Source organism: Parasteatoda tepidariorum, chromosome 4 (assembly GCF_043381705.1).
Source record: "Parasteatoda tepidariorum isolate YZ-2023 chromosome 4, CAS_Ptep_4.0, whole genome shotgun sequence".
Classification (NCBI taxonomy): Eukaryota; Metazoa; Arthropoda; class Arachnida; order Araneae; family Theridiidae; genus Parasteatoda; species Parasteatoda tepidariorum.
This window is the reverse complement of record NC_092207.1, coordinates 31,470,697-31,487,613: the sequence shown is the minus strand read 5'-3', so window position 1 is coordinate 31,487,613 and position 16,917 is coordinate 31,470,697. Positions and strand designations below refer to the sequence as shown.

The following is a 16,917-nucleotide window of genomic DNA, read 5'->3' as shown; positions in this document are numbered from 1 at the left end:
TTTCGGAACAAGAAGACGTGTTTTATGCAAATAGTTCTCTTTTTTTTTGCCCATGGGGGGAGGACGTGTGTAGGCAAAAGGAGGGAAGGCAAATGCAGCATTTTTCTGACTTTTCATAAAAGGGTGATAACAATTCTCGTCGCGGTGAAAACTTTCTTCGTTCGCCAACGATTTTCGATGAAGACGTCTTTTTGGATTTTCAAATGACTCCTCCTTTGATGTTTGGTGCTGTGAAAACTTGGCATGTGCTTTTATGTAGGTTTTATTCGGCTATTTAAAGTTGTAATATATCATTTATAAAAGAGGGCAGAGTTACTTCCTGGTAACAATAAAAGCGTGTTTAAAGACCTTTTTGTGCATTTTAGAATGCTGGTGATGATGTTGTTTAATGGAAAGCAATTTGGGCTTTTATATTGCATTAAAGAAAGGAAATATGTCAAATATTGCTGCATAAACTTGCCCTTTAATGTAATGGAATTTATTGAAGCAAGATACGCAAACAGAAAGAACTCAAACTGCTTCCAGAAATAAAATAATCCAATTTATATTTACAGAGATAAAAAAAGTTTATAGGTAACAGCATTAAAAGTTTTTAAATGTATTATTGAGTAGAAAAAGAGAATATCACAAATAATTGAAATTTATTGAAATATAGTTTACAATCAATTCAGTTTACATCAAAATTTATGAAGAAAGGGGAACTTCCCTAGTTAGAATGATGAGTTGCTAGTAATTAGGTAATGGAATTCTTTGAAGCTATATATGAAAACAGAAAGTGCCCTAACTGCTTCCAGAGCTGAAATTACCATTTTTTATTTCCATGAGTTAAAAAAAAATTAATTGATTCAAAAATCATAACACAAGTTTTTAAATGCATTGAAAGAAAAGAGAAATTATTCCTAATGAATGAAATTTATTAAAACATGGTTATCAATAAATTTATTTATAAAGTGTAAACTACCCTAGAAAAATTGTGAGTAGTTAGTTCTAAGCTATAGATTTTTATTAAGGAAATATACAACAATTAAGCTTTGCGTTTTTAAAATCACGATAATTTATTTTTACTTTTATGCAGTATTCATAAATTCCTTTCATTCTATTTATAATTAACATTCAATTTATAATTTTCAATACTTTATAATTTTCAATAGTAAATTGTTTTCACATATTGCATATTTGATAATGATGGATACTCTCAGAATATGCATTTTGTTCCCAATAGAATGTGTGTAAGTATTTTAATAATGCTTTGCGTATTAAACATATCTGAACAATAACTAAATGAAAAAAAACTTTTTTTTTTATAAATTTCAAATTTTTTTTTGTTGCGTTATAGCTGTTAATTTCAGTTTTCGCAAAAAGCCAATCAAAAGATTATTCTAGGAACAGAAATACATTTAATATTCCATTCTTAAAAATGTTGATCTTATTTAAATTATTAATAAAGCTCTAAGGAATACGTTTTAGTCGGTAAGAAGGTAATCAGTTCTAAGTTTTTGATTGTTTTAACAATCTCAACATTTTATTAACCTTAACTCAGAAATATCAAAAATTTATCACTAAACAGGCCTTGTAAACCTGAATGCTTTAATTTTATTTTCAAAATTATGTTCCTATGAATGTGTTTTTTTGTGGATAATGAATTTAAATATTTTTTTATTAGTTATGGAATTTTGTATGAAAATTATCCATTTTTTGAAGTTTGTTGAAAAAAACTTTAATGAAATCACTGAATTAATATTTAGATAATCTGAAATTCAACTTATTTAGCTTCATGCACTAAATTGAGATTAACATAATGATGGTTTATTATTTTGGCTCAGTACGTCTTAATGTTCTTAAAATTCTAATCCATAAATTTTTATTTTGGGAATTCATGCAGAAAAATACAGGTTTCATAATTAAAACCTAATTAAGGAACTTATACGCCTGTTTTATCGTTTTAAATTTGTATTTCGATTTTGAGTTTCGCATGGCTTTTAGTATCATTTTATTTTGTTAAATTCGGATGTTATTTTTCTTTATTTTTCACGATTAGTTTGATGCAGTATAACCACATCCTAATCTTGTGTTATTGAATTCTAGATTTAATTCTTAACTACAAAATAATTCAAACTTTTTACGAAAAATAATAAAAAATGTAGTCACATTATATTTTTTAATTAGTTCCAAATAAAATAAATCTTTTTTCATTAATAATCTTTTTTATTTAAAACTAAGCTTCAAAAATGAAGGCAAAAATTTATTGCTTTTCGAAATTGATTTGCTATGAAATATTCATGAATTGGAAAATTTATATAATATTTTTCCTACTTGTTTGTTTGCATTCGAAATTTCTTCATAATTTAAGGAAAAGCCTCATTATAGAAATACCGGCTTAGATATTTTACGTAATTGAAAAATAAATTGGCTTATTGATTCACAGTCACGTTACATCCCGGTTAAACGTAATGACGGTTTACTGTTCTGGCATAATAAATCTTAAGAGTATTAATAAAGTTCTTTGCCAAACATTTCAAAATTTCAAAGAAAACTAAACTATTCAGGAAACATTTGGTAATGACATTATTAAGAAATGAATTTTTTCGTGTTAAAATTTCAAACGAAAACAAATCTCACGTCCTTCTAATAAGTGATGGAATTAATGCTGCTCTAAATCTCAACGAAAAGAAAAAAACTGAACGAACTAAAAATGAATTAATTTTATCTTAATGAAGCAGGAAGTTCTTTTAAGACTCGAAATTGATTATCCAACTCATTAATCAAGCGAAAAATTGAAAGCATTTTAGCAATTATTAGTAAAAATAAATCTTAGAACTTTGCATCTGACGAAACGCTGAAATACTTTAACGGACGTTATCGAAAATGGGATTTTTTACCCTTCAGAAAGGTATTAGGTTTAATTAATGAAATATAGTTTTTGAAGCAACGTATTTAATTTCTGTAACTAAATAGTACTTTATAAGCTATAGTAAATTTTTCTTTATTCTAATTGAAGATGAATTTTTCAACTCCGAATACCGTTTAAGCTACATTTCCGTCAACGAAATTGTAAACCAGAGGAAAATTTAAAATTTATATTAAAGGGGTCTTTCTAATTGAATGGTTTAAAAAAACTCTGTCATTTCAGATGCAATTTTAGTAAAAAATTTAACCAGTTTATCAAAATAAAACTTATTTTGCAAATTATAATGGTTGATCTACGAATTTTATACACACATCTTTACACTCAAAAATTGTCCTTCAAAATATATTTATGCATTTGCAGTTTGATTTTTAAAACGATTAATCGATAAATATACTGAATAAATGTGTATAGTTTCTTTGTACTCATTTTATTCTATAGCCGTCATTAAACAGTAACTAATTTTGAGTTTATGACTACCATTGCTCATCTCCGTAGCTTTGTAAATTTTAATTCAATTCAGAAAACAGGGAAACTCCGTTTCAGAAATGGGGAGAAATTTGCCTTCGTGGACGACTTTTTGATGGGAAAACCTCTTGAGGTTAGCCTGATGGCAAGGGAACTCTAGCCCATGATCCGTATAACACACGGGATATCTTACGTTGACCATGTGGCCGTAAGAGCCGGATGAGGAATTCGTATCGACCGCCAATTCTGGGATTCGAACCTGGGTCACCTCATTGGGAGGCGAGCGCTGTATCCCTTGCACCACCACAGCTCTTTTGTACTATGTTAGAAATTTTGAAGCATCCTGAATCGCTATATTAGTCAAATTTCCTGCAGCCATAATATGATGCCATGTTGAACCTTGCTTCTTCAGCACTACAGCCTGTTGTTGGCAAAGGCTGTCTCTGCGAGCCTCCTCCATCAGGCTATATCTGGAGCTGTAAATTACCATTGGTCGATTCCCAAATCACTTAGATCTTAACAGAATCTACTAACCCGGTGGGGGACTTCCTCTTTTTCGTTTACCTTCTATTTTTTAAAAAATTCACTTACTGAAAAAGGTTAACCTTATTATGCAAGTTCCTCTATTTTAAACTTGACCACTCAATACTATGGTTAAATTTGAACAGAAATTAGGTTTCAAATTAATTTTTTCCAAGTTGCGTCATAATTAAAGGTTAAATTACAGCGTTAACTTCATTATAGTTTAAAGTGGAACTAAGTTTTGAGAGTGCAATAAGGGGAACCTTTTTAGTGTCGCCTTTAACTTCTTACTTTGAAACTTTTAGTGCAACGGCTGAAAAAATAAGAATAATGTGATGAAAGATTTTACAATAAACTGGACAATAACAATGAGTCGGCAACATAGTTTCTATTAACCACCTTATTAAGAATTCAGAAAATTGTCTCTAAGCAATGGTACAGATTACCGGTATTATGGTTTTCCATTAAACTCGTTTTTTGAGAGTGTTCTTAAGATTGCTATAAATGGAGTATTTTGGCGAAAGTTTTTACTTAAAAATTACAAAGTTAAAATGAGCTGTGTTTCGTTACTATTTTTCACCTTGTTGCGGTTTAAGTGAATTTTTACAATATTATGGTTCAAATTACCGATATTATAGTTTAATATCAAACTAAAGATTTTGAATGCATTTAACAAGTAAACGGATGAATGAATTGGGGCAATTCGGAGAATATTTCTACAAAACAACTACGTAGTTAAATTGAGCCAAAAACACAATTTCTTTCATACACATCACAGAACTACTTAGTCAAAGGGAAAAAAAATATTTTCAAAATAACTAAATTATATCATATTTAAAATTACTTACGTTTTCGAGCACTAAGGGTTAGCGTCATTTTTTCTGAAATCACTTCTGTTTACGTGGAATGTTACCCAAATACCTTACATGTTCTGCGTCTATCGCGGAATCTCCAGAAAGCTTAAATATTTGCAAATGTTTCAGTGAGGGTAAAACTAAAAATTTTCTTAAAGCTGGTTTTTACAAGCTAAAAAGCGATTGTCCACATATGTGGACGGAGGTAATGAAAAGGTTAAACGAGTCTAAAATTTTGTACAGTCTTTTCATGTTATAACTAAGGTGATTGATTCGAGTTACAAGCTTGTGGCAAAATTTTTAACATGTTTCTCCAAAAACACTTTTTTATTCGTAATTTATTGCCTGCCTTCAAATCTCTAAACGCTATAAACTTCAGTGATATAATAAATCGCATGATCTATACGCTTCTGAAGTAATAAAATAATTCTCTAAGTATTTATTAGGAAATATGAAAAAAATAGTATAGTAGTGTAGTGTTTCCGTAATTTTGTCCAACACCTGTATTCATGATAAACTAATCGAAACTTGTATTTGAGTGCGTTAGAGGATGTAAAAACTGATAGTTTATCTCTATTTTAAAACCACTTCCTCAACAAAGTTTTCGCTATTTTTTTAGTGTGCGTGCGTAGATTGTCTTTCTGTTAAAAATATATTTTGTTACTTATGGTACTTTAAGAATTGTTTTAAAGATAAAGCTCACTTATTAACTCTACAAAAAAAAAATAGAAATACATTTGCCGAAACTAAACCAATACAACACAGCACTATGTAACTATCCTATCCTGTTGTTAACATACGTATTTTGTGTCAATGTTGCAATTTTTAGACTCACATTCTAAGTACGTGCATAAAATGTCGCTACTCTTAAGCTTTGAAATAAAATAAAGAATAAAATTTATTTGAAATAAAATTATGTAATGCTAGTTGTCTTAGTCATAACGTGAATATTTTCACTTTTAAAGCTAATTAATTAGTACATAACATATTTTCTTATTAGTAATTACTGTAACTTATTTTTTTCCAATGATACAACGATGCAACATCACATGATAGGAGTATTATCAACTTTAAAATATATTCATTAGTATGCAATGCACTTGTTTATTAGTACAAATATAAGCAACTTTAAGTTGCAATGCTAATGTTATAGTTTAATATTATTATTAAATATTTATGCTATTGAACATAAATAACCCAAAAGAAACAACTGTAGAAAAAGTGTTACTTTTATTAAAATTACTTTGGAGTACATAGAATAAGTGTTATATTATTTTTATTTTATTTAAAAAAGATACTCATAATACCATTTTCTCTATAACATATTATTTCCATAAAACTAATTAAGTCAAACTAATAATAAGTAAGTTAAACTAATAATACCGCTCAAATCGGTATAGTTTTGTATCTAGAAATTACTTTCAGAACCACCTCATCAAGTAAATCTCAAAATGATGAATTTGTAATTTTATGAACAACTTATCAAGTAAAAGTCATTCTATATAACAAGCATGTATTGTACTTATGAAGTTACAAATAATTTGCTTTCACTTCACAATTTATTGAATGTATTATTTGAATATATCTCCTGCATTAAATGCAGATTTCAAATTATAAAACATTGCAAAGATAATGTTTAAGAGAGTTAAATATTAAAAAAAATAATAATGAACAAATTGCCAAAATTGTTTCATGTTTATTGTTTCTCCACTTTCTTTGGATAACTTTTATTTGCAGTCTGAATTTTTTGGCGTTATTGCTATTGAAAATTCATGAGCTCAGACATTTTAAAAACATTTTCACTGAATGCAATTTTTTGCGTAACATTGAATTTAATAAACACCTTTTATGCAATGACTATATATTTCTCAAATTCTATGTTTTTTTTTTATTATAAAAAACGTATTAGAGAAAATTTGATTCTATGGATTAGAAAATTGGATCAAATTTCATGCACGACTAAGACAATTATTCTACATTATATTAGTTCCCTTTAAATAAAAGTTCAGATAACCGAATATTATACTCAGGAACTGAAGGGACGAGAAACATTGGCTAAATCCTTGGCTTGTAACTTGGGACTTAATTATTTAAGCATACAACTTTTTCTTGGCTTTTACTTGAATGAAGAGGATGAATTAGTGGTCATTGGTTGGCACGAACCGTTGCAATGAGGGCATTTAGAGAACGCTTTTACTCTCCTAATTGATTGGCCACTGCATGCATGAGCTGGGAAGTGATTGGCCCTTGGCCAGGCGACGTCTTAATCAGCTGTGTACGGTCGCGCTTTCTTCAACCATCTAGTAAGCTCAAACATGCCGGCTCATTAATCAAAATGGGTGCATTTGGCGAAATTTTCATAAAGAATTTTATTTATTTGTGCTTGAATTCCTTGAAAGGACTTGAATGGGAAAGGCATTCATTCCGTTCTTTTATGTCAAATTAACGACATCCAAGTATTTTTCTGCTCCAAAAGTTTGGTATTAAATTCTTATTGAATTAGGAATAAGTTCAAATAGATATATTTATTTCCACTGAAAAGATATAAAATAAAACAAAAAATTCTATACGATATTTCCTGTTATTGCTTTTAAAAGTTATATTTCGTGCCAAATCGTAAATGGAAGATGTAAATATTTAAACAGTTTCCAGAGTCCTAAGCAAATAAAAGGAAATTCATAATTTTTATTTCTTCGTTATAATTAGATCGAGAATTTAATTAGTTGGAGTCGCTTAAAATGTTTCGCTATGACATCTTTTCAAATGTTTAATTTCTATTAAGCTCCATATTCTTTATAATTGTCCAATAATTGCCTTTTATTAGGTTCGTAAAAACTAGTTTAAGTCATAGAGTGTTTTCCAGCTTCTAAAGTTTAAATTCTTTTGTATTGTTCTTGATTTAAAAACTAAACTGTTAATCTATTCTAGCTTTTAGGATAGCTTTTTATCTTTCACACGGGTATTTTTTTTTAGTTTTGTAGCCATAGGAATTAATTTTTTTAAGACTGAAGTAGAGATATAGGCTTCAAAGGCTAAGGTGTGTTATGAATCATCCATAACAATACTTTTCAGAGCATGGAAGGGATGTGGCTGTAGTGACATTGCGACAATGAAAATTGAATAACGAAATTGCATATGAAAAAAAAGTTGTCTTTACAATGTAAATACGTATTATTTTTACTTTAAATATAATAAAAAATTTTTATCTTATCCCAGTTTCTGCTAACATTCTATGTATTAAACCTTTATTCTTGAAGCAATCTTGAAGCAATTTTAATGATGTCGAGTCAGAACACTATTATTTTCAAAAACCTTTGAAACAGTTTTTCTTGAATCTAAATAGTTTTATCTTTTTAACCTCTTTGAAACACATGCACAAATTTTTTGAAAGAATGATTAATTAGAATTCAATAATTTTAAAACAGGATCAGATTACAAATAGTTATGAGCATCTTCATTCACGCCTTTCTAAAAAATAATTTTATTTCAGGGTGTGCCTTTCTCACCTACTGTGCCAGAGACAGCGCCCTAAAGGCCCAGTCCGCCCTCCACGAGCAGAAGACCCTACCAGGGGTGAGTGACTTTAACTATATTTAATCTTTTCACTACAGCAGTATAAATGACTATAGCAAAAAAAATATTTTACAGTTCCGAATTTTAATTTTACTGCCATAAATAATAGTGCCAAATTATATTGCTAGAGGGCTAATAATTTAAAGTACCCATACGTGGACATCAGATTTTAACTAAATAAAGGGATACAAATATTTCGAATGTTAAATTACACCTGAAGTAGTAGGAACAAACATGCATATTTTTATATTATGGTCTATTTAAACAACGATAAATAGATTTAGTAATTTGGAAAAAAAATTTTAAAAATTAAAGTTTTTTCTAAGCACATTGCAATACTGCATTTAATATCAGCTTCAAAATTACATTAATTATGCATATCACATGAAATAAATAATAACTTTAAAAAAATTCTAATATTAATTATAAAAAAAATATTTAATTCTTGGGGGGAAATTTTCGAAATTATGGAAAATACACAAAGTTAAAGCTGCTAAATGTATGAATGTACCTTAACATAAAGCAATTTACTAAAAAGGCACATAAAATATTACTAAATCGATATAATCTCTAATTTCATAGTACTATGAGATTTTTCTAGGCTACTACGTTGTCATAGATTTTGACATACGATGCCAAGGTACGTACATGGACCTGTATGTTCCTGACTGTGTTATTTTAAAATATTAAGTAAATATACCTTTAAAAGCTACATAAAAATCCCACAACTAATAAGTCATAAGAAAAAATATATTTTCAGTATAGCCGAATTATATAACGTCTAAAATTACTATCGTTTTCGAGCACGTGGATTTTGTCACTTTTAGAAAACCACTTCTGTTTGTGTTCTATGTAAGTCTATCCCAATGTTAAATGTTCTGCATCTATTGGAGTCCCCAGAAAGCTTAAATGTCTAGGAATGTTTCAGCGAGGGTAAAATTATAAATTTTCTTGTATAACTTAAGAAGCTAAAGTTCACATGTGGACCAATGGAATAAGGAGGTTAATGACATCTAAATAAACACATTTCAAAACAGTTATACCACAGGTTTCTAAAATATTTTCATGAATGGTAAACCTGACTCTATTATAAAAAGACTTATGTGTAAAAGATATTTGCGTAAAAGATTTTAAAAATAAGATTTGATAGTTATTCTCAATTTGTGTAACTGCATGCTTTAGTTTCGTTATTTTAACTTTGATTCTCAGAAACTTTTTAAGGTATGCTTTTTAAGCCTAGCTCCTATGTCCAGTTACTCTTTTTCACTGTTTTGAAAACATGCTAGTTGTAAACGGCTTCAAAACCGTTTTTAACTAGCATTACGCTTAATATTAACCGTTATTACCATTATTAACCGTTATTATAACCGTTAATATTAACCATTTACAACTAAGATTAATAGTGTTCTTTACCGTAAACTTTACGGTAAAGCAGATGGGAGACATCTGCCGGTTATTTTACCATAATTTTATAGGGAATATTCGAACAGTGTGGTTACATTAAGAAAAAATTTAATATAAGCTTTACTCTTACCAACTGCAAAAAAAAACTATTGAGAAATACTACTTTAAGTATAAAGGAAGAATATTAAATTTTAAAAAGTGGTTGGTATCCTTTTTATATGTTTACACAAAACTTTTATAAAACATATTGAAAAATTCCTAAAAACCAATCTAAATCTAAAAATACCTCAGCTTATTAAGATTCTCCATTATTACGTTTCATTCCACGCGTGTGAACGCACAATTACACTTCTAATTAGAAAAATTTTAATTAGGTAGTAAAAATTGTAATTTCCCTTCTTTTATACATCGTTTAATCCTTCCCTGAGGAATGTATCGAATTTAAAAGAACAAAGAAACTGTTACCGTTGATATTAAAGTAGGAAGGAAAAAAAACGATATCATTCCTTTCTACCTGATTCAAAGATTTCAAAATTAATTTTGAAATTATTCTATTCTTCTCCGAAAAACCTCTACCATCTCCCCCCTACCCTCGTGGAAAGAAGAATCGAAGAAGTGGAAGGAATTCGCGGAATTTCATTATCTTAATGAATCAGAGCTCCGCTACTAAAAGATACTGCATAGTTATCCCCTTTAAATTATAGACTGAGGTTTTCATGATTGCTTTGCTCTGCAAGAAGAGTGATGAAGGAGGTATTAGGAGGGGTTGGGGGGATAAATGTCAGGGCTTCTTTTAAAATAAAAAAAAAATCGGATAAATTAAAAATATTCCTTTATGGGGTGGAGGAAGACGAGTGATGTTGAAAAGGGGGGGAGGCAGAAATTTTTTTGAAATGTAAGTCAAGTTTGGAATGGATACAGAGTGAAGCTCGTTGGAGACATCTTAATTAAAAATGCTATTTAAACTATTTCGCATATTTGAAAAGTTTTACTTCTTTTTCAATAACATCTTGTTGTGTATCAGTTGGGTGGTAGTGAAAGTATTTTTGAAAGATGGACGGGGAATTTTTATTTAATGAACAAATAAACAATTTTTGTTATTTTTTTTCGCACTGTATAATTTGAAATTTTATTTATGCATTTTTAATAAACTGTTAAACGTTTAACTCGTTTTAGTGTCACTTAAGAGTTCTGATCTATTTTAATAATGCAATAAATATTTAAGTACACTGTAAAAAATTCCGGATCAAATTAGGGTCTAAAGTACCGGCGCGTTGGGTGTATCATCTATAAAATCCATTTTTACTTAAAAATATTGTACCGTAATTTTTACAGTGATATTTATTTAATTAGAGTAATTCAGTGATTTTTACGGCAATTATGACAGTAAAAATTACGGTTTATTAGATTTTTTGTTCCGTTACATGTTTTGGTAAAAATGGATTATACTATAAAAAATACCGTCGTCCTGAGTGCTGTTTTTTTTTTATCGTAATTTGAACTGGAATTTTTTGCAGTAATAGAGGTTCTAATAACTGAACTCGCAAAACATTTCCTACTATTGAATTGAAAATTGAAGTTACCAGTATCACAGTTAAGACAAAAAAAATAGCTATTTTATTTATGATGGATAAACAATAAAATACATAACAGTAAAAATCTGATTAAAAGCAAATAACTGCTTACTGATTTTTTTCAACAAAGTTTTTGTCATTTTACTAAGTAGTGATTTTTAACTTTTAGTTTTGATACTGAGTATCTCATATCGGGGTGTGAAGATATCATTATATCATGAAAAATAATATCATTTGTTATTAGCCGAGATATTTCTGCTGTTTTATTATATTTTTCATTCAATGCATGAAGCAAACACAATCTGGATTAACGTTCTTTCATTTTCTACCGAATAATAAAATTCAACATTGTAAAAAAACTTTGAGTAAAATTTCACTGAAAAGTACCGCTGGCTGGTACTTTTTACAGTAAAACTCATTTTCATCGGAATATGCCACGTATCAAAAATCTGACATCGTAATTTTTATAGTATTAATTACCGAAATATCTCTGAATCACTCTATTTAAATAAATATTAATGTAAAAATTACGGTATAATTTACGGTAAAATAATTTTCACGAATGAAGAACCCAAAATGTCGGAACTTTATACCGTAATTTGATCCGGAATTTTTTACAGTGATCAGCAGATTTACATAACTCGCAATGAGAAGGAGCTCTTTAACAATTTAGTTTTACCATGTAAAGATTAGCAGCTGTTTTTTCTTATTCATAGAAGTCACTTTATGATGTCTAAAATTAGAAGAAACAAATTCCAACGAATTAGTTTTATATATACCTTGATACTTATTGCTAATTTAAATTTTATAATATTTTTAGTGTTTGAATTATAAACACTATAATGTTGGAAAATTTTTATCACTTAAAGTGATTAACCATTCAATGCACTAGTTTTTTTTTAAATCAATAATGTATGAAATCAATTGGGAGACTTGTGTTGTTAATGGAAACATGCAAAAAAAAAAAAAAAACCGAAGGATTTTCATTTACTTGTCAAAAAAAGAAAAAGATCATATTGATGTATTTCTACATGATCATGAACAATTACTCGTTTAGTTTTACAAATCTACTGCGTGCAATAATATAACATTTCAAACAAAATTTTTTTATTGTAGTACAGTATTTTATTAATTATTATTTGAAAACAATTATAAATAATTGCTTTAAAATAAATATTTTTCATATAGAAATAATCGTATTACCCACCGAAGTGAAACTTTACTCAGATATCATGCAAGCAAGGAAAATTGTTTTGCTCAAAAAATTAAACTTCCAAAGATTCTAGTTTTGTTCTGAAGTTATAAAATAGTTTTGGTAAAATTAAAATAATAAAAAAACACTACGCAAAAGTTAATAGATAAATAGATATGAGGCTTAAACATACGATGCAGATCTACATTGCTATTGGAGTAGATAGGAAAACGGCGTCCCTTTCACATATTTTTTTTCCGACACCCTTATTTACAAGCAAAAATATATTTTAGTAATTTTTAATTATAAAAAATGGTCTAATAGTTATTGAAAAAAATCTGTTACATTATCGGAATAGTATTTGAACTAAAATAAAAAAAAATTAGTTTGATTTTTTTTCATTCATATTCAATGTATAAAATCAATTATTTATAAAATCAATAATTGATTTTATAAGCTAGGGAAGTTTCTATAGGGAATTACTACTTATTTTAGATCTAAATAATTGCAAATAAATGCAAATTGGAGAATTTTTTTTTTTCGAAAGTGAATTGTGTTTGAGAGACGCAGAGAACGACACTCGTGTGAAATGCTGTATTTCATTATTATAAATTATTGAAAGGTTAAATATATTATTTTTCACTTATTTTTAACTAAATTTATACAGAGTAGTTAAAAGAAGTATGAAAAATATGTTTAATGAAAATCCTGCGTTACAGGGTTAAAATTTAAAAAAAAAAAAAGTTAATTGCATCAAAATATATCAAATCAGCGAACAAGCTAAATTTTAAATATGAAGTGGAATTGTAATCTTTTGGCATTTTAATAGAATATTTTAATCGATTACAAAAAAAAACTAGACCAATTTTACTAAACTCGTTTTTTCCCCTCATCTTGCACCACTGTTCGTCGTAAAGCACTTTCCCTGCTGTAAGGCTGTTACGAAGGAAAAACCATTTCTGCAGAGTATATTTAAGTAGCAATTTGGCGTGGATGTTAATAAGGTTATATAAAAACAACTAATTTTTAAAATTAAGCATTCTGTAAGGCATAAAAATAATGTAATAAATCGGCTTCAAAATATGAAGGCATCGACATGCACATAATGAATTTTCCTGACAGGAAATAATTTCATGCTTTACGAGTTTTGTAACAACTTGATTATTGTAAATATATCTCTATTATGCCTTAAAACTTGGGAGTTTCATATAGCTGGGTAATTTAAATGTAATTTGTCACTATTAATTGTGCGTGAAAAAATTTTCTGAACTAAGCATTCAGATCTGCTCAAATACATTCAAAGTACATTATTACTTCTTAAATGTCAGCATTTAAATATTAATAAAATTACAACTTAAAATTTAAAATCGTGAATATTAAACTGAAAGATAATACAATGTTATTTCCAATATGTATAACATTTATATTTTTAGGCGACATAACTGTGCAAATTTCGTCAAGTAAAAATTATAAATAAAATATTAACAATGTAACTTGAATTCCACATTTCAGTTATTTAAATATCTTATGTACATCTCATAACTTCTTTGAGCTGCTTTAATAAAGAGCGATTTTTTGTATTTTTATGGATTTCAGTTTTCACAAATCATTTTAACTCAATAAAAATATTATTCTTTGTTTGTTTGAAAATTAAAATAATTGAGCCAAGTTTTGCGAAAATAGTAAAAAAAATTAGAATGAAAAAAAATATTTTTCAATATTTATTATACTTTCAAAAATACATGTGTATGAGCATGGAAAGATTGGAAAATTATCTCATCCTAAAAAAATGCAGTTTAAAAATGGTTCGGTCAGTTTGTACCTAAACAAATGAATTAAAAAATTTAGTTTCTGGTTTCGAAAATGTTAGTATCATATACACTTAATCTTATCATACTTTACAGAAAATACCAGATTTAATAAACTTAAAATCTTTCTTGAAAGTAGCCTTACGCAAGTTATCTTATAATAATAAAAACACTTTAGAAGAGAAATGTTTTCTCTCCTTTGAAATTCGGAGCTTTCACAGAACTGATTGAGGAGGGAAAAAAATATGAAATGCTTTTTTACTTTTTAAGAAGTAAATATTTAGTTTAGTTTTGATAAAATGTTCGAAGGTAGCAAGCTAAATAGCTATACCATTTATCATTAAACATCCCTCCCCTAAGTAACTAATGCTGTTTACCCAAAAATCTTTAAACGAAATTAAAAAAAAAAAACTTTGCAATTGAAAGGTACTTTTATTATTTCGCGAATCCAACAACTCCGCGTAAAAAAAATAATGAAGAAAGAGATGATGTTTTAAAGAGTAATAATTTATTTAGATATATATCATAATATAATTCCGAAAAAAAGAATAAAAAGAATAACTTGTGAAAAAAAGTAGACATAGTTGTTTTTTTTTCCACACCAAAACCAACAAACTCCATTACATTACAAACGCGAAATGAATTAACTCCTCTTGGTTTCACTGATTCTAAGCGCGTTTTTCCATTTGGATGTATTAATATTATCTTTAATTGCTTCTATATTTTGAAATCTTTTCTCTTACATTACATGCATAATAACAATTTTTTTAAAAAAGCACACTTTCTAAATTGCATAAACTCTTTTAGTGCTTATGTCTAATTTAAAATAACCAAATCATTTTAGCAATTTAAATGCCCGTATGAGATAAACGTTTTGCTCCCTTGTTTTCAGAGAAGTGATTTTGAAAAGAAATATGCTGCACATTAAGAATTCAAAATTTACTAGGAGGAAATCTATATCTTCAGTTTGCATAAAATGCTCGAAATATTAATAAACCTGTAAACTCGTATCATTAAAAAAAACCTGAAACACCTAATGCTGTTTATACAAAAGTCTCAACAAAATAAAGAAAAAAGCTTAACGTTTCTGTTGAAAGATATTCCATTTACTTAATGGGTCCAAAAACTATTACTTAACATAAAAAACGATAAAAGAGACATTGTTTAAAGGATTAATAAATTATTTAGATATTTATTATAATACAATTTAAAAAATTGATTTACTTCAGAGGAATAGAAAGAATAACTCTTCCTCATGATTGTAAGCAGGTATGATTGTCTTCTTCCGCAACAACAAATCTCCTCTCTTGTATTACCTTTTACCTTTTTTACTACTACCTTTACTACTAAACTACCCTTTTTAATTTTCATAAAACTTTTCTTGAAACACTCATGTAAATTACTTTAAAGTAACCAAAAAACCAAGTAAACTATAACCAAAATTTATAGTTTAGAAATTTAAGTGTCTCTATGAGATAAATGTTTTGTCTCACCTGTTCTAATCAAACCGATTTTGAAAAACAAATATAAGTGTTGGAAAACAAATATATATAGATATATCAAGCTTTTTTCTCTCTAAGGGATGAAAATATTTATTTTTAGTTTGGATAAAATGTTCGAATTTAATACCCTAAATAATCATAGCTTTAGATAAACTTCCTCTTAACACCTATTGCTGTTTACCCAAAAATGTTGCAATTGAAAGTCATTCAATTTATTTGACAAATCCAATTTTTACTCACCTTGAAAAGAAACACAATGCCTTAACTCTGACTCAGATACGACAACGGTGTCCCTATTTTATTGTTTGTTTGACGCTCTAATTACAAGCAGAAATACAGTTTAGCATTTTCTAATTGCAAAATATAGTTCAATAGTTACTAAAAAATCTGTTAGAGTACCGGAATTATATTTTTACTACAATATAAAATTCAGAAAAAAGTAGTTTGAAAAGAATTATTCATTCTTACTCAAAAATTTATCAATTTAATGATTAAATTTCAATGATGTATTACTGTTTCTCTTTGATCTGAATAACTGAAAACAAATGAAAGTTTTAAACAAATGTTTTGGAAGTAAGGCGGGGTTGGAATATTTTGCTTTTAACGCAGAAAATGACATCTGTGTTTTACGCTGTATTTCCTAACCATTGGTTATTAAAATGTAAAATATAATATTTCTCACTCATTTTCGCCTAAATTAATACAAAATAATGAAAAAAAGTATGGCATATGTTTAATAAAAATTCTGCTTCAAAGTGTGAAGAAACAATATGTTATTTAAATTTTTATGAAAATATAATTTAAAAAAAATACCTTACTCCTCAGGGTAATAAACATAGGCATTTCCTGTATGTCCCCGACCCGCCCATCTATGGGGATACGGGAGAGGCATTAAAAACACAAAATTTACATCAAGTGGATAGATGGCAACGGGCCATCAGATACAAAATTTACAGTACACAAAAATTTACATCAAGTCGATGGATGGCAACAGACCATCAGATACAAAATTTACAATACACAAGAAAGATAAAGAACAATGCATAGCGATAAAGTAAGTAAAACCTGGTTGTGTTTTGAACAAGAGACAGCCGAATCAAAAGATCCTTATATTA

The 16,917-nt window shown here is 28.0% G+C and overlaps 1 protein-coding gene across 5 annotated transcripts in view; it reads left to right on the top strand.

Annotated features, from left to right (window-relative positions):
- Positions 1 to 16,917, top strand: part of LOC107456609 (CUGBP Elav-like family member 4) — a 672,772-nt gene that overhangs the window by 69,106 nt on the left and 586,749 nt on the right. For 4 of the 5 annotated variants that reach the window (XM_016074517.3, XM_071179609.1, XM_071179610.1 and 1 more), the window contains exon 2: positions 8,240 to 8,322. In XM_016074517.3, coding sequence (XP_015930003.3) covers positions 8,240 to 8,322 — 83 coding nt within the window. Of the gene's footprint in view, positions 1 to 8,239; positions 8,330 to 16,917 lie in introns of those variants that run through there. The other variant, XR_011636571.1, reaches the window with a different exon arrangement.